Source organism: Lotus japonicus, chromosome 6 (assembly GCF_012489685.1).
Source record: "Lotus japonicus ecotype B-129 chromosome 6, LjGifu_v1.2".
Classification (NCBI taxonomy): domain Eukaryota; kingdom Viridiplantae; phylum Streptophyta; class Magnoliopsida; order Fabales; family Fabaceae; genus Lotus; species Lotus japonicus.
In genome coordinates, this window is record NC_080046.1 from 43,849,336 (window position 1) to 43,876,638 (window position 27,303).

Consider the following 27,303-nt stretch of genomic DNA (forward strand, 5'->3'; position numbering starts at 1 on the left):
GGTTTGATGGAAACTTTGAACTTATAGAGTTTTGGACTGAAAATAATCATAATCTGTTTTATGTAAATAAATCCATAATATATTTATTAAGAATATAATGTTTTTAATTAATGACGATGACTCAACGGAAAAGACTTAGGAATGAAAGTGAGTTGGAAAACGGGAATGGGTCGGTGATCCTAGCTTTGGGAACTTTATTTTGAAAGGTGTTGGAAATGAAAAACTGAACTTTGGAATTAACGACCTAATGGACTAATTCACGATGGAACATTTTACCTAATAAGAGAACTATTGTTTTAAGGGAACTCATTTTATGGGGAAGAATTTGAAGACGGGCTTTAGCCAAGGGTCTGGGCGTTAGTAAGGTACCTAGTAGAGTACACTTGGCACAACAGGTAGTGACGGTCAGCCGTGTAGAGTTGTATCGTGCCTGTTGATGTCTGGCGTAGCAAGCAGAATGGTTAAACCCGTGGGGTCACAACCGACTTGACTATAGCCTAGGTTTCTCGTTGTAGATGCCTTTGGTCAATGAACCAATTTTACCTGTGAGGACGAATCGTTGTTTAGCTAACCATATTGCACCCATGCATACACGCGATGAAGTGCCAAGTGGAGTACTTCGGTATAGCAGGAAGCAACGATCAGCCGTGTAGAGTTGAATCGGTCCTGACTATACCTGGCACAACAGGAGGTAACGATCTTCCATGTAGAGTTGTATCGTGCCTGTTGATGTCCGGCATAGCAAGCAGAAATGGTCGAACCATGTAGAGTTGGATCGTCTTGACTATAGCCAAAGGTGATAAGCGACGCCCGAGCAGAAATGGTTAAACACGAGGCCAGTGTTACGACCGTCTCGAGGTGCCCAGCCTTTAAGTGGCAATACCATTGGTTTGTCCCGTCGCCAAGCAGAGTGACGTTATTCGGGTTTGTGTCAGCATATTCTGCATTGGCACACCATGCATCTTATTATGATTACCGTTGTATGACATATCATGCACTCTAACTATAATTGTTGAGACTTGATGATTTGATGTTGATAAACATCGTTATGTGTTTTGATGATTGAATTGTGTAAGAGATTTGATAACATGTCATGTATATACCTTAGGGTAGGCAACGCATAACTTATATGTATATATACAACATATATATACCCCCTTTATCGCATGTTGGTTGTATATCTATTGTATTCTGTAAGTTGACCCTAGCGCCTTGGCTTTGTTTGTATGTTTGTGTTTGGGCGGTCGGCCTGCTGCCAGGCGTCCGTCAGCCGATTCGTGAGGACTCGTCACTCGAGGAGGACCAGGAGCGTAATGACTATTACTGAAGCTTTCGACGAGGACCCGGACTTCAGGCCTGATCGAGGAAGGGTCGATGAAAGTAGTGTGGGATATGGGTGGTTAGAGTCTTTGAGTTGGTTGTTAGAGTCATAGCTCTGATTGTCATTCCTTATTTTGGGGCAGGGCAGGTCCCCGACTATTAGCTTTTCGTGTGATTCCCTTCCATGAGGATCACAGGGAGTTTGTCGGACGTAGGAAGTCTTTTGAGGCCGTTTTGGGCCGACTTACTTTCGTTGGAGGACTGTATTCAGAATACTTGACCTTTTGTTTTAGTTTGTACATAATTGCCCACGGGCACTACCTTTCCGTCACTGGAGGTCACTCGTGACGATGTTTTTAGTTGCAGCGAGGGCTGTGCTTGTATTGTATATTAATCGCTGTTAATCGCGATTGGGTTGAGTCTTTATTTCGACAAGTCTTTTTATTTTAACAAAACGAAAAAAAATACATGCTTTTCCGCTTTATTTTATTTTGAGTTACTAAAGTGACGCCACCGAAATCGGGGTGTTACAAGATTCTCCAAAACTGTTTCTCCCAACGCTGCGCAGAACAGTCTTTCCCCCATCGCGGCGCAGAAACAATACTTCCCCCATCTTGAGTGGAAATACCATGATGCAGGATCATCCAAAATTAGAATAACTCCATCGCGTGCAAGTATACCGTTTGTCTCTAACAGCACCTGAAGGTATGAAAAACGATAGAAAGGGTGGTTTGAATAGCGTTTTCAGAATAAAACTTCCCACTTAAGATTTTAATAAATCTTTCGAGACACAAGTAAAGTGCTTAAGATAAAAGATGAGAAAAGCAGACAAGGATTTTATCCTGGTTCACTTGATGAATCACTCAAGCTAGTCCAGTCCACCCGTGAAGGTGATTTCTTCCCTCTTAGAATGAAGGCAATTCACTAATCAGAGATTTGTTACAACTGCACTTGAAACCTACAAGTGACTAACAATACACTGACTTAGCTCACACTAAGATTCACTCTCTTAGTCTTCTCTAGGATCCGATCAACCTTGATCTCCTAAAGGTAAACTAAACAACTGTTTAAAGAATATTGTTTACAAAGAAATTGCTTCTGAAAAGCTTGTAGTAAACACAATGAATTCAATGAAGAAAGATTGCTTAGAAGATTTGAATATTGCTTGCGCGTATAAGTTTCTTCCAACCGCATCTTTCAGTCTTCAGCCTCTATATATACTCCAAGGATTAGGGTTTGAACATTGCATGGGAATGCTACCATTGGAGGGCAGATCTAAGATTTCCAGCTTCTGCTGTGGCTGAGAATGTTAGGTTAGGTCGTCAGGATAGTACACTTGCTTTTGTACTTTGGATAGTGACGTGACCTTTAACCTTGTTGACTTCTGATGAGAGGAATGCTTCGTGTTGGAACTTGTGAAGCTTGTTGATCAGAGTCAGAGGGAAGCATGGATCCTCTGACCGTTGTACCTTCTGATTCTGAACTCAGAGGAGAAGTACTTGGTCTTTAGAGCCAGTTTGCTTCTGGACTTCAGAGTCTCCACTTTTCAGCTTCTGGATCTTCAGAGTCTTCTAAACCATCAGAGCTTCTGAACCCTCAGAGTGTCTGGGTTATCAGAACGTCTGGATCTTCAGAACTTCAAGTCAGTTGAGTCCACATCAGAGCTTGATTAACTTCAGATCTTCTGAAGCTTTTCTACTGTTTAGATTGAACATAGAGATTGCGAAAGCGTTGCTAGGGTTACTCTTTAATCAAAGTGCTTCTGATTTGTGTGAGATTATGTCACGGTCAGAGCCTGTTAAGAGCACACTCAGAAAACACGTTAGAGTACCATAATTGTTCATACTAAAACGTTAACTTGTAATCATCAAAACATAGAGTTGTACTACACGATCAAAACTTGATCTTACAGCACCATCGTTCTCATGGTCCATAACCTACTCTTAGAACTATTTCCCATAAATCACATCACACTACTTGCAAGCGATTAATCACATCCTAATCTCATGTCACTAAGTTAAGCAACAGTAATCACGATCTCATAAGCATCATGCAAGAATCGTATCATTCACTTTTCACATGTCATCATGCTAATCAACAATCACTTAAGCATATATTTCTTAAGAAAGTAGGGTTTCGTGAGCCTAGCATCATGATGATCACCAAACCATTGAGCATTCAAAGACTTAGAAGGTTTCAAGAAAATTTGGGTTTGGGTGTCACCACCATGCTTTTCTTCACAAAACTCCCACATCATGCATAGATTAAGTCACGCATACACCACACATCATAGCATCATGTCACATCATTTACACACATCATGTTCTTAATGAAAGAAATCATAAAACATGGCAACACACACCTCACTTCATAAAACATGCTTCATATAAGAAATCGTAAAACATGGTAACACTCATATCACTTTATCAACATATTTCGTAGAAGAAATCATTAAACAATGTAACTCTCATATCACTTCATTCAATCAACAAGAAAGCATATTGTCACACATAGTCACATATTCTCATGCATAAGAAGGAAATAAGAACCTATTCCTAAGAAGTGTTGCCCTCACCTTAGCCTTATTCGAAAGATGAAAGAAAATAGTTGATGGTTCTGGTCTCTTAGTGTCACAAATCCTTCTATCTAGAAATTGATGAGTCACGAATCTCTTCTCCTTCTTAATCCTTAGTCACACACTTTCTCTCTCTCTCTAAGCTCTTGGTTGAAGGTATGAAAAACGGTAGTGAAATTCGTATTCACCCAGGACAGATGTGATACACAATGTTGCAACAATGTGTAGCACAACAAAACACAATCAGAGTATTAAAAATAAACAAACAGTTAAAACACAAGGAGTTGTTAACCCAGTTCGGTGAACATCACCTACGTCTGGAGGATACCAATCCAGGAGTCAACTCACTATCAAATAATAGTTCTCAGGTCACATCAAAGTCCCTCCTATAACTAAGTACTCCCCTTTAGTATAGAGCCTCTTTTATGTTTACCACTATTACACAAGTGAATCAAGCTTAGCCCTTCTCCTCTAAGCTATGAGAAAACTTTCTCTAACTCCTAATGATCACTGCCACAGCAATCAAGACATGTTTATCAATAAACAAGTTTGATGAGATTACAACTCAACTAAACAAATCAACTTAGTACTTTGATGAACTTAAGCACTAAGTTGGTACAAAACTCACAAGAGGACTCACAAACAAAAACCCTAAGATCAGTATATATCTCGCTGAATCCGTGTGCAGCTAGGGTTTATAAGTTCCTTTATATAGACATTCACGTGAGGCTTGGATCTTCAATGGGCTGAACGTCATAGAGTCCACTAACACACTTCTGGAAAGAATCTTCAAGGAATCAAATCTTACCAGAATAAAATAACAGAACCAAGTAAAACAGAATTCAAACTTTGAAATAGACTTGGTTCACACGTTATCAATCTTGTTACTTCAGCCAAGATTAAAACAAACACGCCTTCAGAAGATAAAACGCACAGCATAGAATAAATCTTCTGAATCCCCATACAATCAGCAACCTCACAACAAACTTGACTTTAACGACTGAACCAACAACATATGTAATTCCACCATGTTGCTCCAGATGTTGGAAAATATGGTTGCACATCATGGTTTGAGCAAAATGCAGCCAATCAAAAGAACTACAATCTCCCCCTTTGGCAAATTTTTGCTAAAACATGATCAGAAAGCCAAACAATGCAAAAACAACAATACTCATCCATTAACACAAAACAGCACACAGCATATGATGAACTGAACACACTACTGAGTCGGAATACAGAACACCATACTTAGTCTGAATAACAAAAACACTCAACAACAGCAACAACAGCACACACACAAGCAACAGTACCATTCTCCCCCTTATTAGCAGAATTTGTTAAAGGGTGCAGAGAACCAACATAAGTCAACAGAATATTGCAACCATATTGAAGAGAAGAAGGAACAAGTACACTAATCACTAGTAGTGTCATCATCAGAAGTACCAGCATCATCTTGATCATTAGCAGCAGCATTGTCTTCAAGAGGCCTCTTGCCTTTAGTCAACTGCAGAATGAGAGTGTCCACATTCTTCTTCCTCAATGTACAACTAGTAATTGTGTCCTGAAGCATCTTAGACACGGCAATAAGCGCAGCAATAGGAGTCTCAGGAGTCTTCTGAGAGGAAGCACCCTCCCCCTGAGTCATCTCAGCCAAACCAGCAACATCAGAAACATGAGCACCAGCTAGCAGCCTGTAATCAATAGTGAGAACACTAGCCTTCTTGCTAGGAACCTCATCAACAAGGAGAATTTGAGGATGTTGACTCAAGATAATCCCACAAAGTAAACAAGGAAACCCAATAGGGAGCTTGACAGCAAATGTTTCAGCATGCTTCATAGTTTGAGCAAAGACATATTCACCAAAATCAAACTGAGCCTTAGTACCAATCAGATAAATTAATTTTGCCAAACCTGAAGAAATATCTGAGTTGTGGGTGGTAGGAGCCCAATTTGCAGCACCAATGCGATTCAAGATAGCATACTTCACACTCAAATGAGTAGAAGACAACAAGCCTTTGACAGGCCATTCCATAACCTAACCAACCGTGAGTTCATTAGTGATAGCACTCAAGGACAGCTCTTCATTTCCTGTGACAATAGTGCTCCTTCCCAAATACTGATTAATGATCTCAGGTGAAAAATGTACACACCTACCACACACAAAAACTTTCCTGAAATCAGGATGCCCAGACACAGTGCAATTTGTAGTCACATTCACAATAAATTCTCTCACCAACTTGTCATAGCAGCCACTAATCTCAGTAACAGTTTTCAACAACCCAGCAGCCTCAAGAAGTTCCATAATTTCTTGACAATGCAAAATCTCACCAGTCAATTCCCTCTCTTGAGCAATCCTGAGCTGATAAACATACTTCCACTTACCAACACTTTCTTCAGAGTGAAAGGAAATGTTATCCAAAGGAGCAGCAGGCACATTTTCTGGAATGCGTTTCCCAATCTTGCGCTTTCGAGCAGCAGAACCAGTATCTGACTTATCCAACTCCACAGTTGGAGTCTCATCAACAACAGGAGTAGCATTATCTTTGTGAACCTTTCTCTTGACATTCTGTACAACAGGAGTATCATCATCAAGAATAATGACCTCCTTGCGCTTCTTGTTCTCACTCAAACCCAAACCTAACTTCTTGCTAGAGGAACGCGTAGAGTACTTACGAACAACAGTCATCTTTCACCTCTTTGAAGCAACAGAAGCAGAAGCACCAAGGGTGTTGATCAACACCTCATCAGATTCTGAGTTTTCAATGACATCCTGAACATCCTTGACATGCATATCTTTATCAACAGAGGGAGTAGAGTTGGGAACCATTACCTCTTCCTCAAGATGATCAGAATCCTTGTTGCAATCAGTATCAACACCGTGGCTTGATTGATTGTTGCTTGGTGATGGAACAATTGGATCTACATCTGCATGTAAAACTTCCTTGAGAGGAGTTTCCAACACTTCAGTGATACGAGGATCAGCAACATCATCACCTGTACTTGGGTTGATTTCAGCCTCGGAATTCACTCCCTGGGTAGCCTCAGAGCTTCTCGTTACCATCTTCTTCTTTGCTTTGGACGCATCTGACTTGGATCGTGCCTTTTTCCCTTTCTTCTTGCACGGATCAGACGATGGTTGAGGAATACCTTGAGCAATTGCGATTTCAGAGGTATGAGGAGAGGATTTTGAAACCCTTGAAGATTTTGGGGTTTTGGATTTCAAACCCATTACCTTTAACCCGTAAGCATTCATCTCAGGAGTAAGTTTCTTGCTAGAATCTTGACTCATGGTGAAGAGGACACAAAGAAGGAAACACGGGTCTTCAAGAAAAGGATGGACGGTTTTGGAGTGAGTTTCAGAGATTTAAAGTTGTGCAGTGGAGGTTGCAGGAGAGGTTATCAAGAAACAATGGAAATTCCTGATTAAGCGTGCCTCAAAAGTAATGACAAAATACCCGTTGGCACACCAAAATCCCTTTAATTGCTATAATTCCTCAAATAAGCAGATACCCAATAACTGTCTCAATTTTTCAAACTGTGTGGCATCCAGAGCTTTGGTAAAAATATTTGCTAACTGCTTTTCAGTTGAGACATGCTCCAAAGTAACAGTACCATCTTCAACTAACTCCCTGATGAAATGATGACGAATATCAATATGTTTTGTTCTGCTATGCTGAATTGGATTTTTGGATATGTTGATAGCACTTAGATTGTCACAAAACAATGTCATAACATCTTGTTGCACATTATACTCCTTTAACATTTGTTTCATCCACATCAACTGAGTGCAACTGCTTCCAGCAGCTATATATTCAGCTTCTGCCGTAGAGAGAGAGAGACACAATTTTGCTTTTTACTGAACCAAGAGACTAGATTGTTTCCAAGAAAGAAACATCCACCTGATGTGCTCTTCCTGTCATCAGCACTTCCAGCCCAATCAGCATCACAGTAACCTGTTAGCACTGAATTAGTGTTGTGAGAGTACAGAATGCCATAATCACTTGTACCACTGATATACTTAATGATCCTTTTCACTTGAATGAGATGACTAGTCTTTGGTTCTGCTTGATACCTAGCACAAACTCCAACTGCAAAAGTAATATCTGGTCTGCTGGCAGTAAGATACAGAAGACTTCCAATCATGCTTCTATATAAACTAGGATCCACATCAGTACCTTTCTCATCCTTTGTAAGCTTGATGTGAGTTGCAGCAGGTGTTCTTTTATGACCAGCATTCTCAAGACCAAACTTCTTAACAATTCCCTTGGCATACTTACTTTGTGTGATGAATAAGGTATCTTCCATCTGTTTTACCTGAAGTCCCAGAAAGTAAGTTAATTCACCTACAAGACTCATTTCAAACTCAGATTTCATTTGTTTAACAAATTGTTCCACCATATGGTTCGACATGCCACCAAACACAATGTCATCAACATAAATTTGAGCTACCATAAGTTCACTGCCATTTTTCTTAACAAACAAGGTCTTGTCAATGCCACCTTTGTCATAACCATTGTTGATCAGAAATTCTGTTAATCTTTCATACCAGGCTCTAGGTGCTTGTTTTAAGCCTCTGCACTCTTGACATCCATCTGATATAGTCTGAATTTTAGCAAACATGCTACTCCCAACAACAATCTGATAGATTCAAGACGAGCAACAGGAGCAAAAGTTCCATCAAAGTCTATTCCTTCTATTTGAGAGTATCCCTAAGCTACTAGGCGAGATTTGTTTCTTGTCACGTTACCACTTTCATCATACTTGTTCCTGAATATCCACTTAGTTCCAACAACATTTGCATCATCAGGTCTTGGAACCAATTCCCACACTTCATTCCTCTTGAACTGTCCCAGTTCCTCTTGCATGGATTGAATCCAGAACTCATCAGTCAGAGCTTCTTTGATGTTCTTTGGTTCTATTTTTGATATAAAGCAAGCATTAGAGATTAGATCTCTTGACCTTGTAATAATCTCATCATTCAGATCACCAATGATATTTTCCTTTGGGTGTATCTTCTGGACTCTAATAGAGGGTTCTTTGGTAGCTATAGGCAGTTGAGAGACAGTGTTTTCTTGTTCATTTGAGAACTGAATTGCTGGCTCATCTGGTTCCACATTAGTATACTCATACGGTAGATCATCTTCATCATGCGCTTGTTCTGTTCTCTCATTGGATGTATCATCAACAACTACATTAATGGATTCCATCATGACTTTAGTACGGATATTATAAACCCTGTATGCTCTGCTGTTTCCAGAATACCCCAGAAATATTCCAACTTCACTTTTAGGATCCAGTTTTCTCCTATGTTCTCTATCAGACAGAATGTAGCACTTGCTCCCAAAAACATGGAAATACTTCACTGTAGGTTTCTTTCCTTTCCATAGTTCATACTGAGTGACTGTGTCTCCTTGACGAATAGTGACACGATTGTGGAATGTAGCAGGCAGTGTTGATGGCTTCAGCCCAAAAATGATATGGTAGATTTTTAGCATGCAACATAGCTCTAGCAGATTCTTGCAATGTTTTGTTCTTCCTTTCAACCACTCCATTTTGCTGAGGAGTGATAGGAGCAGAGAATTCATGTTTGATTCCTTCAGAGGAGCAGAACTCAGAGAATTGGCCATTCTCAAATTCTTTTCCATGATCACTTCTTATTTTAACAATCCCACTCCCTTTTTCCCTTTGCACTTGGAAACATAGTTCTTTGAACACTTCAAAGGTTTCTGACTTCTCCTTCAGAAATTCTACCCAAGTGAATCTGGAAAAATCATCTACACAGACAAAAACGTACCTTTTTCCTCCCAGACTTTCCACTTGCATTGGCCCCATCAAATCCATGTGCAGTAGTTCAAGCACTTTTGATGTAGTCAGATGTTGCAGCTTCTGGTGAGACATTTTGACTTGCTTCCCAATCTGACATTCACCACAAACCTTTCCTTCTTGGATTTTCAACTTTGGTATCCCTCTAACTACTTCCTCAGCAACAATTCTTTTCATACTCTTAAGATTCAGATGACCTAACTTTTGGTGCCAAATTCTAACTTCATCTTCTTTAGACATCAAACATCGAGCAAACAAAGATGTTGTTTCAGAGGTCCACATGTAGCAGTTGTCCTTTGATCTAGCTCCTCTCATTAGCACATCCTTGTTCTTATTTTTGACAACACACCCAGACTGTTTGAACACCACCTTCAAGCCTTGGTCACAAAGTTGACTTATGCTGATCAAGTTTGCAGTTAACCCTTCAACTAGCAAAACATCATCAAGGTTTGGAGATCCTGTGTCAGACAATTTTCCAATTCCTCTGATCTTTCCTTTGGCTCCATCACCAAAAGTAACAAAGCTCTTAGCATGTGGTTTCATTTTCTCAAGATAACTCTTCACTCCTGTCATATGTCTGGAACACCCACTATCGAAGTACCAGTCTTATTTTGATGATGCACGCAGAGAGGTGTGAGCAATGAGAGCAGTAGCATTAACCTTAGGCTTCCACTTTCTTTTGCCTGGACTTTTCTTTTCATTCTCTCGTGATACATCTTGAAGTATAGGATATCCATACAGCTTGAAGCAATATGGTCTAATGTGACCAAATCTGCCACAGTAATGACATCTCCAAGTTGAATTTTGATAGTTCCTGACTTGAGCATACGAATGTGTAACCGATTGCTGGGGCCTGTGGTTCCACATTTTAACATTTGATTGCCTTCCAATCTGCACATGTTCCTTGGTCATGTTCTGGCTTGCCTTGTTAACAGCACGATAATCAAATCCTATCCCAGTCTTATCACCTGCACTTTTTCCAACATCAAGAATTTCATCCAGAATATCAGTGCTTTTGCTCATCATGCGAATGGACTTGGTCATTCCTTCCATTTTTGAGTTCAATAAGGCAACTTCTTCAGTTAGCTTCTTCTTCTCAGCTTGAAGGTCAAGGACTTGCTTCTTTTGTTGCTGACCGTAGATACATGCTTCTTTCCACTTAGTGTAGAGAAGTTTATAGGCTTCAGCAAGTTCCTCATCAGAGATTTCCTTGTCACTGTCCCCATCATCTGAATCACATCTAACCATGAATGATGTTACTTTGTTTGCTGTTACATCTTCACCTTCAGTATCAGATTCATCATCAGACCAAGTGGTGACCATTCCTTTCTTCTGTTTCTTTAAGTATGTGGCACATTCAGCCCTGATGTGGCCAAAACCCTCACATTCATGACATTGAACCCCTCGGCCATTCCCTGCCTTGTCTTCATCTTTCATTTTTCTTTGAAATTGCTGATTCTTGAAGTTGTCAGGTCGTTTGTCTTGCACATTTGGCCTTGATCGCTTATCCAGCCTCTTCAAAACCTTGTTAAATTTTCTTCCCATAAAAGCTATGGCTTCTGATATGCTTTCATTAGTTTCATTGTCAGACATATCATCATCTAAATCTGTGCTTGAGACAAGAGCAATGCTTTTATTTCTTTTCTCAGGTCTATCATTCTGAGTCATTTCAAAAGTCATCAAAGATCCAATAAGCTCATCCACCTTGATACTGCTTATGTCTTGAGCTTCTTCAATAGCAGTTACTTTCATGTCGAACTTCTTAGGAAGAGATCTGAGAATCTTTCTCACAAGCTTCTCCTCTGACATTTGTTCCCCTAAAGCGAATGAGGAGTTTGCCATATCACGCAGTCTCATATGAAAATCAGAAATGGTCTCATCTTCCTTCATCTTTAAGTTCTCAAACTGAGTTGTTAGAATTTGAAGCCTCGACATTCTAACTCTGGAAGTCCCCTCATGAGCAGTCTTGAGAATCTCCCAAGCATCCTTTGCCACAGTGCAAGTGTTAATCAATCGGAACATATTTTTATCCACTCCATTGAATATAGCATTCAGCGCTTTAGAGTTGCCCAACGCCTCCTCATCCTCTTCTTTATTCCATTCATCCTCGGGTTTCAACTCACCAACAGATGACCCTTCCTTGGGTATATTAACCGGATGTTTCCAACCTTTGACAATAGCCTTCCAGGTCTTGCTGTCAATTGATTTAAGAAACGCAATCATACGCGCCTTCCAGTAGTCGTAGTTGGTGCCATCCAGAATAGGTGGTCTATTCACAGAACCACCTTCCTTTGAGTTGTCCACTGGAACCGAATCAGTCTTCCCTGGAGCTCACCCAACCAGAACAGGGTGCCTGCTCTGATGCCAATTGAAATTCGTATTCACCCAGGACAGATGTGATACACAATGTTGCAACAATGTGTAGCACAACAAAACACAATCAGAGTATTAAAAATAAACAAACATTTAAAACACAAGGAGTTGTTAACCCAGTTCGGTGAACATCACCTACGTCTGGAGGATACCAATCCAGGAGTCAATTCACTATCAAATAATAGTTCTCAGGTCACATCAAAGTCCCTCCTATAACTAAGTACTCCCCCTTAGTATAGAGCCTATTTTATGTTTACCACTATTACACAAGTGAATCAAGCTTAGCCCTTCTCCTCTAAGCTATGAGAAAACTTTCTCTAACTCCTAATGATCACTGCCACAGCAATCAAGACATGTTTATCAATAAACAAGTTTGATGAGATTACAACTCAACTAAACAAATCAACTTAGTACTTTGATGGACTTAAGCACTAAGTTGGTACAAAACTCACAAGAGGACTCACAAACAAAAACCCTAAGATCAGTATATATCTCGCTGAATCCGTGTGCAGCTAGGGTTTATAAGTTCCTTTATATAGACGTTCATGTGAGGCTTGGATCTTCAATGGGCTGAACGTCATAGAGTCCACTAACACACTTCTGGAAAGAATCTTCAAGGAATCAAATCTTACCAGAATAAAATAACATAACCAAGTAAAACAGAATTCAAACTTTGAGATAGACTTGGTTCACACGTTATCAATCTTGTTACTTCAGCCAAGATTAAAACAAACACGCCTTCAGAAGATAAAACGCACAGCATAGAATAAATCTTCTGAATCCTCATACAATCAGCAACCTCACAACAAACTTGACTTTAACGACTGAACCAACAACATATGTAATTCCACCATGTTGCTCCAGATGTTGGAACATATGGTTGCACATCATGGTTTGAGCAAAATGCAGCCAATCAAAAGAACTACAGGTAGAAAGGGGGGGTTTGAATAACGTTTTCAAATAAAAACTTCCACCTTAAAGATTTTAACAAATCTTTCGAGACTGAAGTGCTAAAGATAAGAGATAGAAAAGCACACAAGGATTTTTATCCTGGTTCACTTGATAAATCCCTCAAGCTAATCCAGTCCACCCGCCAAGGTGATTTCTTCCTTCTTAGAATGAAGGCAATCCACTAATCAGGTAAAGTGTTACAACTGCACTTGAAACCTACAAGTGACTAACAATTACACTGACTTAGCTCACACTAAGATTCACTCTCTTAGTCTTCTCTAGGATCCGATCAACCTTGATCTCCTAAAGGTAACTAAACAAACTGTTTAACAAAGAATGTTTACAAGAGATTTGCTTCTGAAAAGCTAATAGTAAACACAATGAATTCAGATGAAAGAATGCTTGAAGATTTTTGAATATAGCTTGCGCGTGTGTGTAATTCTTCCAACCGCATCTTTCAAACTTCAGCCTCTATTTATACTCCAAGGATTAGGGTTTGAACGCTACATGGAAATGCTACCGTTGGAGGGCAGTTCTGGAAATTCCAGCTTTTGCTGTGGCTGAGAACGTTAGGTAGGTCGTCAAGATAGTACATATGCTTTTGTACTTGGATAATGACTTGACCTTTAAACCTAGGAGACTTCTGATCAGGGGAATGCTTCATGTTGGAACTTGTGAAGCCGGTTGATCAGAGTCAGAGGGACAGCACAGATCCTCTGACCGTTGTATCTTCTGATTCTGAACTCAGAGGGAAGTACATGGTCTTCAGAGTTTCTTGCTTCTGGACATCAGAGTTTCCACTATTCAGCTTCTGGATCTTCAGAGTCTTCTACACCATCAGAACATCTGAACCTTCAGAGTTTCTTGGTTGTCAGAACTTCTGGATCTTCAGAACTTCTAGTGACTGAGTCCATATCAGAGCTTTTATAACTTCAGATCTTCTGAAGCATTTCTATTGTTCATAGTGAACATAGATGTTGCGAAAGCGTTGCTTGGGTCACTCTTTATGCACAGTGCTTCTGATTTGTGTGAGATTGAATTGAGGTCAGAGCCTGTAAATAGCACACTCAGAAAAACACGTTAGAGTACCATAATTGTTCATACTCAAATGTTAACTTGTAATCATCAAAACATAGAGTTGTACTACTCGATCAAAACTTGATCTTACATTGGTGTTTAAAATCCTTATTTTGGTGAATGGTGAGAATGATAACTTAGGTTTTTGCCTCTCTTTAGTTATCTATTTATACTAAACCACCAAGTCTTCACAAAAGATCAAAACTTAACCTAATAGCCCCCCCTTGGTCGTCCAACATGCCCTAGTAAGATAGGTTTTTCAAACATTTTCCTTATCTAATCACATCTTATTAGTTTTAAACAATATCTCCTTCATCTCTCTTCAAAATAAATCACTTTGAATAAAGCTAGAGCAAATCCTTTATTAGAGAATCAAATATTTTCATCAAGGTTTTCAAAACAACCCCAAACCTTTAAAATTTAAAGATAAAATTCGGAATAAAACAAACCTTGCAGCAAATCGTGAAAAACAGGACAGCTTGACTTCTGCTCACTAAAACGTGAATAACTCGAGCTACATAGGTCGGAATGACATGAAGTCAAAGGGAGTTGCTTCATATTAGGTTGTTAAAACCACTCTAAAAATCATTCAAATCACGTAATATTCTCAAAACAAACTTAATCTTTTTTTTATTTGAAAACAAAATCTTTCTTCACAGGTTGTTGTAACAATAAAAAACAAATCCAAATTTAATCTTTTCATTCTCTAATCAATTCTAATCATAATCAAATCTCCTTAACCTCAAATTAAAACTGAACAGAATATGATTAATTAATTAATTCACCACTAATTCTATTATTCTAAAAGTAATAAAATCTCCTCACACACTTCTCATTTCACGCAATACTTATTAACTACGCAAAACTCTCCTGATTAATAATCAGAAATCACATCTCAGGGTAAATATACCCAAATAACAGAAATTGCATAGAATCAACCAAATCAGATGGAGTAAAAACAGTAACTGTAATTATTGAAAATTCACTAAATATTATTTATCATAAATAATATTCACACACAAGCAGAACAATAACTGTAGAAATACTAAAATCACACAAATAAACAAAATAACATATAACAGTAACTCTGCTGTTACAGTATAACCAAAATCTCATAGTACTTATTAAAATGATAAATGCATCTCAAAACAGGGTCTTACAAAGCGGGTGCTCTTATTTGGTCCTTCAAGCTTGCGGTTGATCTTGGCCTTCGAAGGGTGGTGGCGGAAACAGATTGCCTAGCTCTATTTCAGATGTGGAAGAAGAAAGGTGAGGCTCGTGCTATGTTTTACAATCATCAACAAGAGTTTACTTCAACTAATAATAGTCAACCAACAATTATAAATGATAATGTCGAGCAGTCATGAAGGTTTTAGACAAAACATAACCTACAAATAAGAGTCACAACTTATTTAATTTGGGTTCAAAATCCCAACCCAACCCGCCAAAAAAGGTGACCAAACGGGCTGACCCAGCGGCCAAGCCCATTTTTCCACCCCTAGTAGGAGTAATAATGTAGCAGACTTTCTAGCTCGCAATGCTTTTGATTTTGGTCATCGTGTTTGGGTGGAGGATTTCCACCAGACGTTATGGAGTTTGTAACTCGTGACTTATTGCCCTCTGGGTCTATGTTTTAGTCTATAATATGAGCGGTTTCAAAAAAAATGTCACATAGGACAGATTGTTACATTCATCTTTCATTTAACTAAATAAAAAAATATTTTCTGATGTGGCGGAAAACAATTAAGATTTTGTGTAAAACAAATTACACTAACGGTAATATTTACCCTTTTATTTTCTCTTATGACTTAATTGTAACTCGTAAGTAGTAGGTAGCGGTAGCCCAAGAGATTTTCCTATCGCATTACAACCGGGTTACTACAGAAACATGATGAGATTAAAATTAAATGATGTAAAATGCTTTCCAAGTCAAGGTGAGGGCAAAGTCAAATATTGCTGGTAAATTTGTAAGGTAATAGAGCATTCCCTGGTAGGTGGGAAGTAAAGTACCACTACCAACGTTAGGTTGTGTGCATGGATATTGGATCAAAAGGATTAAGGATAGATTTAAACGTGTATTTTCTTATTTTCGTGGGCCTAGTCCGCACAGCATCATATTTAGCGGGTTGATTTGGAGGGATTAAACCTAATAGCCCACATAATTTTATTTAATTTTTTAAAAAATACAACTTCTTTGTAATTTTTACTTCATAAATGATGTCAATTTATGTGCGTGCACTATTAAATTGATACCGCCAGGCTTTAAAAACTTATCTAATGTAATAATAGTTTTTATTATATTATACACACTATATATTTTGTTTCCAAATGCTCTTTTTGTTCTCTATTGGTTTAATTAATTAATTGAGTTTACTTCTACTTTGGGACTCAAAGTTAATGATACGTAAGTCATACAGTATTGATTTAATTTCTTTTTCTCCATTTAACAAAACTCAGTCCTTATAACTACAATGTCTACTTTTTTGTTCACTTTAACATAGACAAAGTTAGAAATGAAAGACTAGCATAAAGCAAAATCACTCATATTAATGTACTAGTAAGAACTCAATATTTTATTGTGCAACCTTCAAGATTGAAGATCTTGAAATATATGAACAATTGGTTATGTGGAAGTGTTGCTAATTTGGTGTTAGCTTTCTTTTATCGTTTTTAAGTTTTTGCTCATTGCATAACTTTTTTCACTATATTGTTTAAATGGGTTAGACCGTTAAAATATGGTTTGAATTGAGACTTTTAACTCAAATGTTAAAAACTAACCAACTCAATCCACATTTTGATGGGTTAATGTCGGGCCTGCCTGACTCAACCGCCTCGTCAACCCATATTGCCACCCTTAAGAATAAATCTAAATTGGTCCCTCAACTTTTTATAATGTTTGTTGCCGTACAATTTTTTATTTGAAATATGGGCAAATGACATCACAATGTTTACAAGGCCTATTTCTTGATAAGTTACCAGCCCATATGGTGGGTATATTTTTTTGTCACTAGGTGGGCTTCAGCCCAAAACTAACTAACAAAGCACCTAGGGAACAAGGTCTCACACTTGTCATAAAAGAGGTGACTGGAGCAATCCGTAGGAGGTTGTTCCAAAATCTAAAGATCCTCTGTTCCTAGTTGGCCCAGATGGGCTAGGGAATCGGCAACACGATTTCCCCTCGCGCCAAGTATGCGAAATCTTGAACCGCCAATCTCTTCCTAAGAGCTCCTGGATCATATAATGATAATGGAGGCACATGAATGTTGTGGGGGACAGGGTGACTACTACCAGAGAGTCACTCTCAATCCAAAGAGGTCCCATTTTCCTCTCCCACGCTAGTTCTAGAGCGATGAAGATAGCCCATAATTCTGCCATAAGGATCGAGGTCTTACCCAGGTTTTTAGTAAAACTCGTAATCCAACGGCCCAAGTTAACCCTAAAGACCCCTCCACACGCAGCATTCTGACCCGTGTTAGTCAGATCAAAATTGCTCATGTGAATTTTTTCATCAGTTAGATGAGTCAAATTCAGTAATTTTTTATGAGTAAAAAAAAGGAGTGGTATCAACACTCTTTGACACTTCCTTTCCATAGAATTCAATGAACCTATCTAGATTTTAACTTATACAAGAGATAGTATTGACAATAAGATGTGAAATTGAGTGAAATTAAAGATAAGCCATTTTATATAGTTTTTTTTTACATGTCAAGAAAGGTTAAACAATAGAAGTCAAAGTAACAGTGAGCCAAATCTATTGGTTTACCAGGTGGCAATTTCTGATAGGCTAAACTATCGTGGTTTCCACAGTGGCTTTCTGCCGAGTCTGCGCGAGCATCTTCATTCCTCTCTCGCTGTAGTGCAAGTTTCAACTCTTCTGGTTCGGAAATGGTTCATGTTTCTTCCGAAGGAAACAAGAATCCACAAGAAGAATGAAGAAGATGTGGATTTTGCACAATCGGTTCGTTGTGTTCTGCATTGTTTGTTACCTCTGTTCTTCTCTGCAGCTTACGAGGGTTTCTTCATCCTCACCTGCTCCACACAGTGACCATGTAATTATGTGAATACAAAGCTGTACTTTTATGCTTTTTTTTCAATTTTTTCGAATTATTGAAGATGCCCACTTCGTAGTTTACTGAATTTAATCGTGGGCTGTTTGGATTTTATGAATCTGGATCATAATAGATTGGTGTAGTTTCAGGATTACACTAGTTTAAGGATTTTTTGTTCATTTCCTGGATAAGTCAATAGCTTAGGTGATTTTATATTTGCATAGTGAGAATTGAGAATTGCATGATGTGTGATTCTTGTTTTTTAGCTACCTCTTTATTTTGTTTACTGAAGGTTTCATATAGTTTCCATTGTCTGTTTGCATTGCATGAATTTGGATTACTATAGAATGGAAGTTCAATTGTGCGAGGACTTGGTTCGTTGTCCGGACTCCGGAGCAATCAATCAATATCTTATTGTTTGATTTTTTCTACTTGAGATTAATGAGAATTTCATGCTGTATTTCAATTCTTATTATGGAGCTACTTCCTTTAATTTAATTATTAATCTGCATGTTTCGCAATGGATCACCACGCACGACTAATAACGTTTTAAATCATTTCTGTGTGCCAATTATTTGGAATCATCTATAGCTAAGCGAGTTCCTGGTTTTGTTTTGTTTATTTTTGTTCCAAACTGATGCATGTTTTGTCTCAAATTTTCATGACACTGTAAAATTAAACTTTCTGTTGTTTCTTGTTACAGGATCATATAAATTCAGATGTTGGAAGGTAAGTCAGCTTTGCACTAGGTGAACATCATTTTTAGCTTACATTTCAATGTTTCTTCACTTCCCAGTGGTCCTATTTTCATTATATATAACTTAAATGGTGTGCCTCTCTTGCATGATACACCCCCATTATTTATTTCATGTTTAGTTCTTTTTTTTTCCCCTTCTTTCACTTTATTTTTTTTCAGCTCTATGTGCCTTTCTCGCTTCTTGTTTCTAGGAATTGTTCTGGCTAATATATAATGTCACTGTTCAGAACACTGCAGCAGGAGCAAGATGGTAATCATCAAATACATTGCTCAAGAGAAAGGAGTAGAGTAGCTTGGAAAATCATTCAAGAGGTACCGGAATATAACCAAATAAGTGTCTCTCTTGATTCTACTATGTCACCTACTTGCATCAATATTATATAACTGATAGTGTGCCTTCTCTTGATAAATGATTCTTGCTGCAGTATTTGATGCCTTTCGTGGAGAAAGAAAAATATCATATCTCAAAAAGGTGTAGGCTTCACCCTGATAATGATATATACAGAGATCAGGAAGACCATAAGTCTCATATAGATATAAATGAATGGCAGTGTGGGTTCTGTAAGAAAAGTTTCTATGAAGAGAAACATCTTGATCAGCATTTCGACAACAGACACTCCAATTTACTTAATTCGGTATTATGCTTCTTTTCAATACAATTATTGGTTTTTTCTTTCATTGATGGAAAAATGTCTATTATATAGGAAATAAAAGTGGACAACATATTGTTTAAAAGGTACAAGTTGGAGTAGATGATATAGTAAGAATTCTGTGAGTTACAACATAGCTAGTTTATGTGAGCCCACAGCCCAAAATTACTAAAGTTTATATAAGGAGACATGCTAAAGTTTATGCGAGGAGGCATAACAGCATGAATACTTGATGCACATGATCAGGCTGTGAGGCGTGGTTCTGATTACTAACTGCCGAGTTGGCAGTTGCAGTGAGGAGTGTGTGTGGGGTGGTAAGTGAGAGAGAGTATAAGCATGGGAAGTGAGCTGAGGCTGAGATAGGTTGGAAAATGGAATCGGAACATTAGTAGAGTTTAGGCCTCTTGAAGTGCCTTAGAGATCCTTTCTGCTCTAATAATGTAAATAGTTCTATACTCAGGACTTGAACTTCTTAATAAGGTCTGATACCGTATAATACAATACATTTCTTCTCTGTTTTCTTGCTAACTTTCTAGTACCTATCATTATTGAATATCGTATTCTGTGACATCATTGTCGTCATTTCATGAGGAATGTGGGGTTGTAAGAAGTGCTGCCTATGCTCCATTGCTGCTAAATATTTCTTTGAGAAGGTACAGCTGGACAAGCTGTGGAAGATGCTTGTCTCAGGCTTGTTTGAGTTATAGCGGTGGCCAAGAATGACATTTAAAAACATACTTAATTTATAGCATGGACAAAATAAAATGCGGAAGCAAGTTTGTGAGAGGGTGCTTTGATTTGGGTGGTGCTTTGATCTTTTATCTTAGAAGCCCTATAGGAAATTTAGGAAAATATACTTGTTGGAGTGATTTGGGTGGTGCTTTGATCTTTTATCTTCCCTAAACATAGCTGATAGTTGACAGTATAGGATATTTTATGGCACTTCTATATTGCACTAAGACATTAAAGTTAACTTTCATAATTTTCAAATTATTTACTGAAATATAAGAATTTTGGTAGCTTTCTCTGCTCAGTCTGTCATGCCGTTGCATTAATAACTGAAATGAGATACTTGTGCTCAATCCAGAGTGAAAGCCGGTGCTTAGCCGACGTATGTGGTGCACTGCACTGTGACCTTGAAATAAATTCTGGGTCAAAAAAATCAAAGTGCAACCCTGCTGCCGCTGCAAGAAATAAACATCTGTGTGAGGTGTGCTTTTAATATATCTATTCATTTTGTTTTGACCAAAATAATTTTCTGTTCTAATTTAGCTCTTTTTTATAGAGCTTAGCTGATAGTTGTTTTCCAGTTAATGAGGGCCCCGCAGCAAGCCGGCTTCATGGTATACAATATTCTTCTTCATTCTTGCAAAAGATTGTGCATTTATGGTAGATTCTGGTACTGTTTTCTTACATTAACAATTTTACAGAATTCTTTTTGCACCAATTCTGTGATGCACACAGCTGTACTCCAAGTGGGAAACCTTTCTCCAGAGGGCGCAGGGTAATTTGACTGAAACCTCTGTTTCAATTGTTTTTTTCGTCCATCATTTTTTAGTTTTGTGTTCGCTTTTATCAGTGTTTATGATAGTTGTACAACTTCTACATGTAAATTTGTTTTGAGCTATATTCAATTTCCAGAAATCTTTATTTGTGGTTAAAGATTCAGAAGTCCTGAGAACTGAAATTTGGTAAATTATATAGCTAATGGGAAAGTAAATTTGCAAAAATTCCACTTTCTTCTTATAAGGGAACTTAGGATATAGTACTCTCACAGAAAGACTCAGAGAAGAGAATAAAGGCCAGCGTGATTTATGGAAGTTTATAATGGAAGTGTATATGTTGTAGAGCTACTGCTATTACATGCTGACCTGTGAGGCTTATATTAGGAGAATTTTTCACTAACTGTTTTTTTTATGTGTGCAGAAGAGGACAAATGTGTTCTACATCGTGGCCTCCATTTTTCTTGTGGTGCTGCTGCTACTTTACTATCTCTACATTTACTTGTATCAAAGGTATTTATTTCAAAACTTCACGAAAAGACCATACATTAAGGAAGCCTTGCAATGGCTCAAATAACGTTTGGACTTTCATATTACAGAGGAATGAAAAGGGAAACTCAAGTGCTGAAGCGTATCTCACAAGCCAGCAGGAAGAAAAAGCCATCTTAATTGATGCTGATGGATATTTCCCTACAGAAGTTCTCAGCCTAGTTTTTTCAGAAAGTAAAAGGGGTTGCTAATGGATACACCGTACTGCACTTGAAATCCACTCTACGCCATTCTGCTATTTGCAAGTGGAAGTATGAGGAAGAAAGTGGTCGCGGACTTCAAATGAAGTGTATCTGATTTGCTAATTTGTCAGCCAATTTCTTTGTAAACACAAAGGAAGTTGCTGCATGACTGAATCCACCTTGGTTGGGTATTTGCATTTTATTGTGGATGACATCACTAACAAGAGAAATTACATGAACCTTTGCATTGTATTTTCTTAATTTGTGTACTAGCTTGATTTGGATTGATTTGTAAACCTTTTCATATCATACATCATACATGTGTACATTACACACGTACAGTAATCTGCTCAAAAAGGTTTTTGAGGATTTCCTTGCTATTTTATAAGTCATCATGGCTGGGTGGGTAGGGGGAATACTCTCATTTTATCCTTCATTTCAGAAATTAAAAAACAATAATGAATGTGACAAAAAACAAGTAAAAACAAAAATCTGAATGAAGCTAACAAACTTCAACTTTATTATGAGCTCACAGTTACTGAACATCTATTCCAATTATTTTGGCACTGGTGTTGGCTTTAGGAATTGTGATGTAAAGAACACCATCCTTGACCTGTGCCATGATTTTCTCAAACTCAATCTTTTCTGGTAGGGCAATCCTATGGTTATACCTACCATAGCTATTGGCAGGCCAGTCTTCATGTTCTGGACTTAATTCTTCACTGCCATTTGCTTGACTTTCATGGTGCTGCTCTCTTGATACCTTCTCTGCCTTCACTACCAGCATGTTCTCTTCAATCCATACCTTGACATCATTCTTGCTCATACCTGGCATGTTGAATCTCATTTTGTAATCCTTCTGTCCTTCCTTTATTGCCCAAGGAATCTTTCCCTTGCTGTATTCGTCATCTCCTACAACTACCAACGGGGAAGTGCCACTGTAAACTAAGGGATTCTCTACAATCCTATCCATTGTGTCCATCATTTGTTGCAGAGTCCTTGCTACTGGAAACTGGTTCAACAGCACTGCAAAAAGAATGCCATCTTTGTCAGTATCACTGAATTCAATGTCTGATGAAGGAATGAAAAAGATTGGGTGAGTAATTGTTCTTAAATTACCTCTAGGTGAAGCTTGTGAACCCTTCATCCTTGGCTGCAATTGCTGCTGCAGCTTTGCCCTCTGCAAGCTTGCTTCATCTCCTGCCATTGCCTTCACATTGTTGCAGAAAGTTCTCTTCCTTGTTCTTGACAGTGGTAGCAATTTGACACTGGAAAGTTTGTTCATTCTGCATGAAGTTGGAGCATAGACACTCATGTTTGCTAGAGTGTAGGTCATTTTCCTGTTTTAAAACAAGATGCTAGAGTGATGTTAATGCTATGGAAAGGCAAGGAACGTTGAGAAGTTGACGTTTGCATTGAAATTTATAGGAAGCAATGGACATCTCTGGATCCAGAGAAGCATAAGAAAGTGTCATCTCATGATTGTGACTTAAAAGGTTTCTAGACTAATCCAAACACTTCTCTGGCGACCTATCCTATATCCATATTGAGATGGTGATTTGGGGAGTATCCCATGTCCCACGATTTTTGTCCTCGTGTAGCTTATGGATTGGACTTTTTAGATAATTTTTGTGAGCTTACCAGATAATTTTTGTGAAATTTTGTAGCCCACATTTGCGATTAAGCTTCAGTTTTGGAGACAAATGCAAAGCTTTTTGTAACCAGAAAAAAAAATGCAAAGCTTTTAGTCTAGCCGAAAAGGGTAATGTTACTTACAATTTCTGTTTCATATTAAAAGATTTAGTATGTGAATGCTATTTTTTTTTTATTGTGAGTGTGAATGCTATTGATTTGTAGTTTCGTTAATTTCATAAAATTATAACTATCCCTTTATTTGCATCAAATTTTATAAAAAATTAAACATAATAAGAATATTATTGAGTGGTTATATTCAGGGACGGACCCAGGTTGGAGGGAATGGGGTCATTTGCCCCCACCTTACTTTTCATTTTACTTCATACTATCTATATATTATAATATAAAAAAAATATTATATTGCCCCCACACACTTAATAGCTGCCCCCATAGTTGGATAATTTTATTTTAAATGTCACTGATAGATCAACTTTTGCTTTCTTTTTCCATTTAATAAGATGAATGTCTACTATCCAAGTTGGAGAAAAACCTATACAAGTGAGTGTGAGACGGTGATTTTCATTTAATGCTTGTAAATCGTGAAACTTCACAATTAGTTTCTATTATTTTGATATTTTTATTTTATTTCTCAGAGTTTCATGGATATTAGTGAGTAACTTATATTTAGGGATAATTTAATTTTTTTTGAGAAAATGTGACTTATAATATTATAATATGAGACGGAGGGAGTAATATACTGTAATTTTACAGCTTGAAATGTGTATGTATATTTTTTCCCCCACGACACAAAATTCCTGGATCCGTCACTGGTTATATTTCAAAGGTATATATGATTTTAACTTTGAAACATATTTCAAAGGTACATGTCAGTTTCCTCATCCTTGGCCAAAAAAGAAAGGGAATATGATGCAAAGGGATCCTTTATTTTATTTTCCCTATCTCTTCTAAATGGAGACTTTTCGATTGATGCCCATATTTCAAATTCCATTCAACATAAAATTTTCAATATTACAGATTTCAGCTTCAACAAATGAAGCTACCAGAGGATCATGTTGTTCTGGGTAATCACATCTCAAGACTCAAACTAGTTCTGGGTAATTAAACTGAAGCCTGCATCATTTTCTTCCTCGTGGATCCCGACTAAGCCCGTATTTCTTCAGTGTTTTGATGTAGTTTCTCATCAGGGTAAACCTGTTGCTTCCTAGATGATAGAAATAATCCCAGGAATAAATACCGGTTTTATGCAAGTCATCAAAATTGAGCCTGCACCACCCAATTCAAAAATAATACATTAGGTTTCAGTGTAGAAAGAGAATTAGATGTTGATACTGAAATTTTCTTAATGTCTGAGCTTGTAGTACCTTACCCCATAGTTTCCGACTGGTTCAGCAGACATAATTCCGACAAGGCGTCTCCCAGATATCACCTACATTTAATAAAGGAAGTATCATGAGAAAGGAATTAATTGAATTTTAATCAAAATTTAGAAAATAAGAGATTATAAAGTATGATTTTATGAAAAACTAAATAGAGGATTGTTAATGAAAACTCTGCATATAATTTTCAAGTGGTAGAGTTACCTTTTCACCACCAATTGACCTGATTTTTCCATCAACTGCAGGGCTATTTATTCTGAGAAATTCAGCAGACAACTTGAATGCTCTACCATCCGCAAATTCCACCTCTACCTGAAACAAAAGGTTTAAGGAGGAAACCATGATCCCTTATGTAGATGAGATGGTAGTTTCATCAATTCTAATTTTCAATGAAAATCCAATTAAATTTCAACCTAAATAAAGGTTGGAATATACAGGTTTGAGTTTTTAGTGGGCCTTAATTGACAACTTATGTGTAAAAGCAATAATTGATCTGATTTTTTCATCAACTAAGGCATGCTCAAAAGGCATCCTCATCTATTGCAACCTAAACATGTATTATAGCTTTTTGTTAAATCTATAAAAATTAAGGATTTTTTTTTGAAAAATAAAAGATTAAGGGGAATAAAAAATGAGAAACTCACGCATTTTGGGGCATGAAGAGCAAATCTGGTGAGGCGCACAGTTTCTTCTGCCACCGTGTTGATTCTCCGAATCGCTGTCAGCATAGCTATTGTATTTCTTGTCTAGGAGGCCAGCGATAGAGCTTTGGTGGTTCTGCAAAGAGAGTTTATTTTGTCTGCTTGTTAGAATTATTAATATCAGAGGATGAAACTGATATATTGTTTTGGATATTCTTGCAGTAGGATCACAAATAACAACCTACCTGACTTTTATGTTTGGTTCAAGAAAGAAAAATAAAATTACCACAAACCCACCAAAAAATTTAGTTTCTGTATTGAAGAAAAAACTCTCCCTTACCCAGGGGTTAGCCAAAGTAATGGGACCATACATTTGAATGCCAATCACCGACAAAAAAACTCAACAAGTGGTGGACACCAGTGACAATCATAAACACACAACAAGAGTAAAGTAAAGAAGACTTCTTGTAATGAACAACAAACTGGCAAGAAGAACCAGCACTTCTTTCATTTGATGATGCAGAAAATAGTAAAGGCTGTAAGCCAGAAGTTACTACTAACCAGAAACTCTGAATTTGATGTATTGGAACTAAGCAAATCTGGTTGCCAGTTTCCAAAATGATTAGTGGGAACATAACGATATGGTTAAGTCAGCAAATCAATCCTACCCCAAAACACTAAACCACTAATTTCCTTGTGAAAGACCTCCTATATTATTCCTCTTATAAACAAGTACAGAACAGATTTCACATTACTTCTAAACATCTGGGAACACATTAGGACTGAATAAAACCAACGGACATCATATATGGCAGTCAAGGTGTACAACAACGGAATGAATGAAAATATAATGAAGGCCCGATTCATTGATAATGAAAACAACTAGGATCTAAGGCACACATTATGAGTTTAACATACAAGATAGGCACAAAAGGGATGTACAAGATAACAAATTCTCTTGCCCCTAAAGGTCAATCAAAAAAAAAAAAACAGATTTAGGGGATTTGTCACAAGACCTCCTACTCAAGGTATATGCTTCACGGTTTAGAAGCACCATATTGTAGTATTGCACAAAAGGACCATTGAAACCAGCATTCCTAAGCATGAGACCCAGATCAAATCAGCACATAAAACATAACTCACATCAGTCAAGGCCATAGTGCAATTGCTAGCCCTCCTAGTCAATATCATAGATACTAAGAACAAGCATAAAGACATGCCATGGCAACTCACATATCAGTTACCAAACAGCTCAGCATAAGAAGAAAATATAAGTTGGGTCTTTACATTAGAACCAACTTCTTAAAACTAAGACTCAGTTCCTATGAAACATTAAGTGAGGCATTTTATCAAACAAGAGAAAGGCAATCCAAATTGATATGTCTTAACAGTTCCACTCATCAAACTACCGAAAAGCACCCAGTAAAATTATGGAACTGCCAAAAGGAACAAGATACATATATACCATAATCATAATGACATGGGGAAACATGAGTAGATTCCCAAGAGACGAAGATAGATTACCAGTTTAGCACACAGATGTTCCGGAAATTGCCGATCTTTCACGCTACCTACCAGCTTTGATGCCCTTTTCTGAGGATTATCTTTCCTCTATTCAATTCTTTAATCACCCAAAATCTTGCAAAAACTAACAGTGTTTTGCAATGCATTTGACTTAAGGCTTAGCTATAAACTTTTTTACTTTTATTTATTTTAATTAAAATTGTCCATCCTATGATCCTCAGACTTTTTAGTTCAATTTATTAAAAATCTTATACAAAAATTAAAATAAATAATTTTTTTTTATCTTTGATCATGTGTC

At 37.6% G+C, this 27,303-nt stretch overlaps 3 protein-coding genes across 4 annotated transcripts; 1 reads left to right on the plus strand and 2 right to left on the minus strand.

Moving 5' to 3' along the window:
- Window positions 1-17,922: 17,922 nt before the first annotated feature.
- Window positions 17,923-22,178, plus strand: LOC130723988 (uncharacterized). Of its 2 annotated transcripts, none has more exons than XM_057575144.1 (9): window positions 17,923-18,168; window positions 18,872-18,897; window positions 19,153-19,237; window positions 19,351-19,560; window positions 20,663-20,785; window positions 20,861-20,918; window positions 21,040-21,079; window positions 21,502-21,590; window positions 21,677-22,143. In XM_057575144.1, exons 1-9 carry the CDS (start codon window positions 18,049-18,051, stop codon window positions 21,682-21,684), a joined length of 759 nt encoding a protein of 252 aa, XP_057431127.1. In that variant the 5' UTR covers window positions 17,923-18,048; the 3' UTR covers window positions 21,685-22,143. The 2 variants fall into 2 exon arrangements, with proteins under 2 accessions (XP_057431127.1, XP_057431126.1); XM_057575143.1 differs by having other exon boundaries at window positions 17,927-18,168; window positions 21,006-21,079; window positions 21,677-22,178.
- A 127-nt stretch (window positions 22,179-22,305) lies between these two features.
- Window positions 22,306-23,295, minus strand: LOC130723990 (small heat shock protein, chloroplastic-like). Its single transcript, XM_057575145.1, has 2 exons — window positions 22,928-23,295; window positions 22,306-22,834 (listed from the first exon to the last, which is right to left on the minus strand). Exons 1-2 carry the CDS (start codon window positions 23,142-23,144, stop codon window positions 22,344-22,346), a joined length of 708 nt encoding a protein of 235 aa, XP_057431128.1. The 5' UTR covers window positions 23,145-23,295; the 3' UTR covers window positions 22,306-22,343.
- A 1,073-nt stretch (window positions 23,296-24,368) lies between these two features.
- Window positions 24,369-27,165, minus strand: LOC130726694 (uncharacterized). The gene is made up of 5 exons (XM_057577990.1): window positions 27,006-27,165; window positions 25,485-25,617; window positions 25,045-25,152; window positions 24,826-24,890; window positions 24,369-24,727 (listed from the first exon to the last, which is right to left on the minus strand). Exons 2-5 carry the CDS (start codon window positions 25,566-25,568, stop codon window positions 24,580-24,582), a joined length of 405 nt encoding a protein of 134 aa, XP_057433973.1. The 5' UTR covers window positions 25,569-25,617; window positions 27,006-27,165; the 3' UTR covers window positions 24,369-24,579.
- Between the last annotated feature and the right edge of the window lie 138 nt (window positions 27,166-27,303).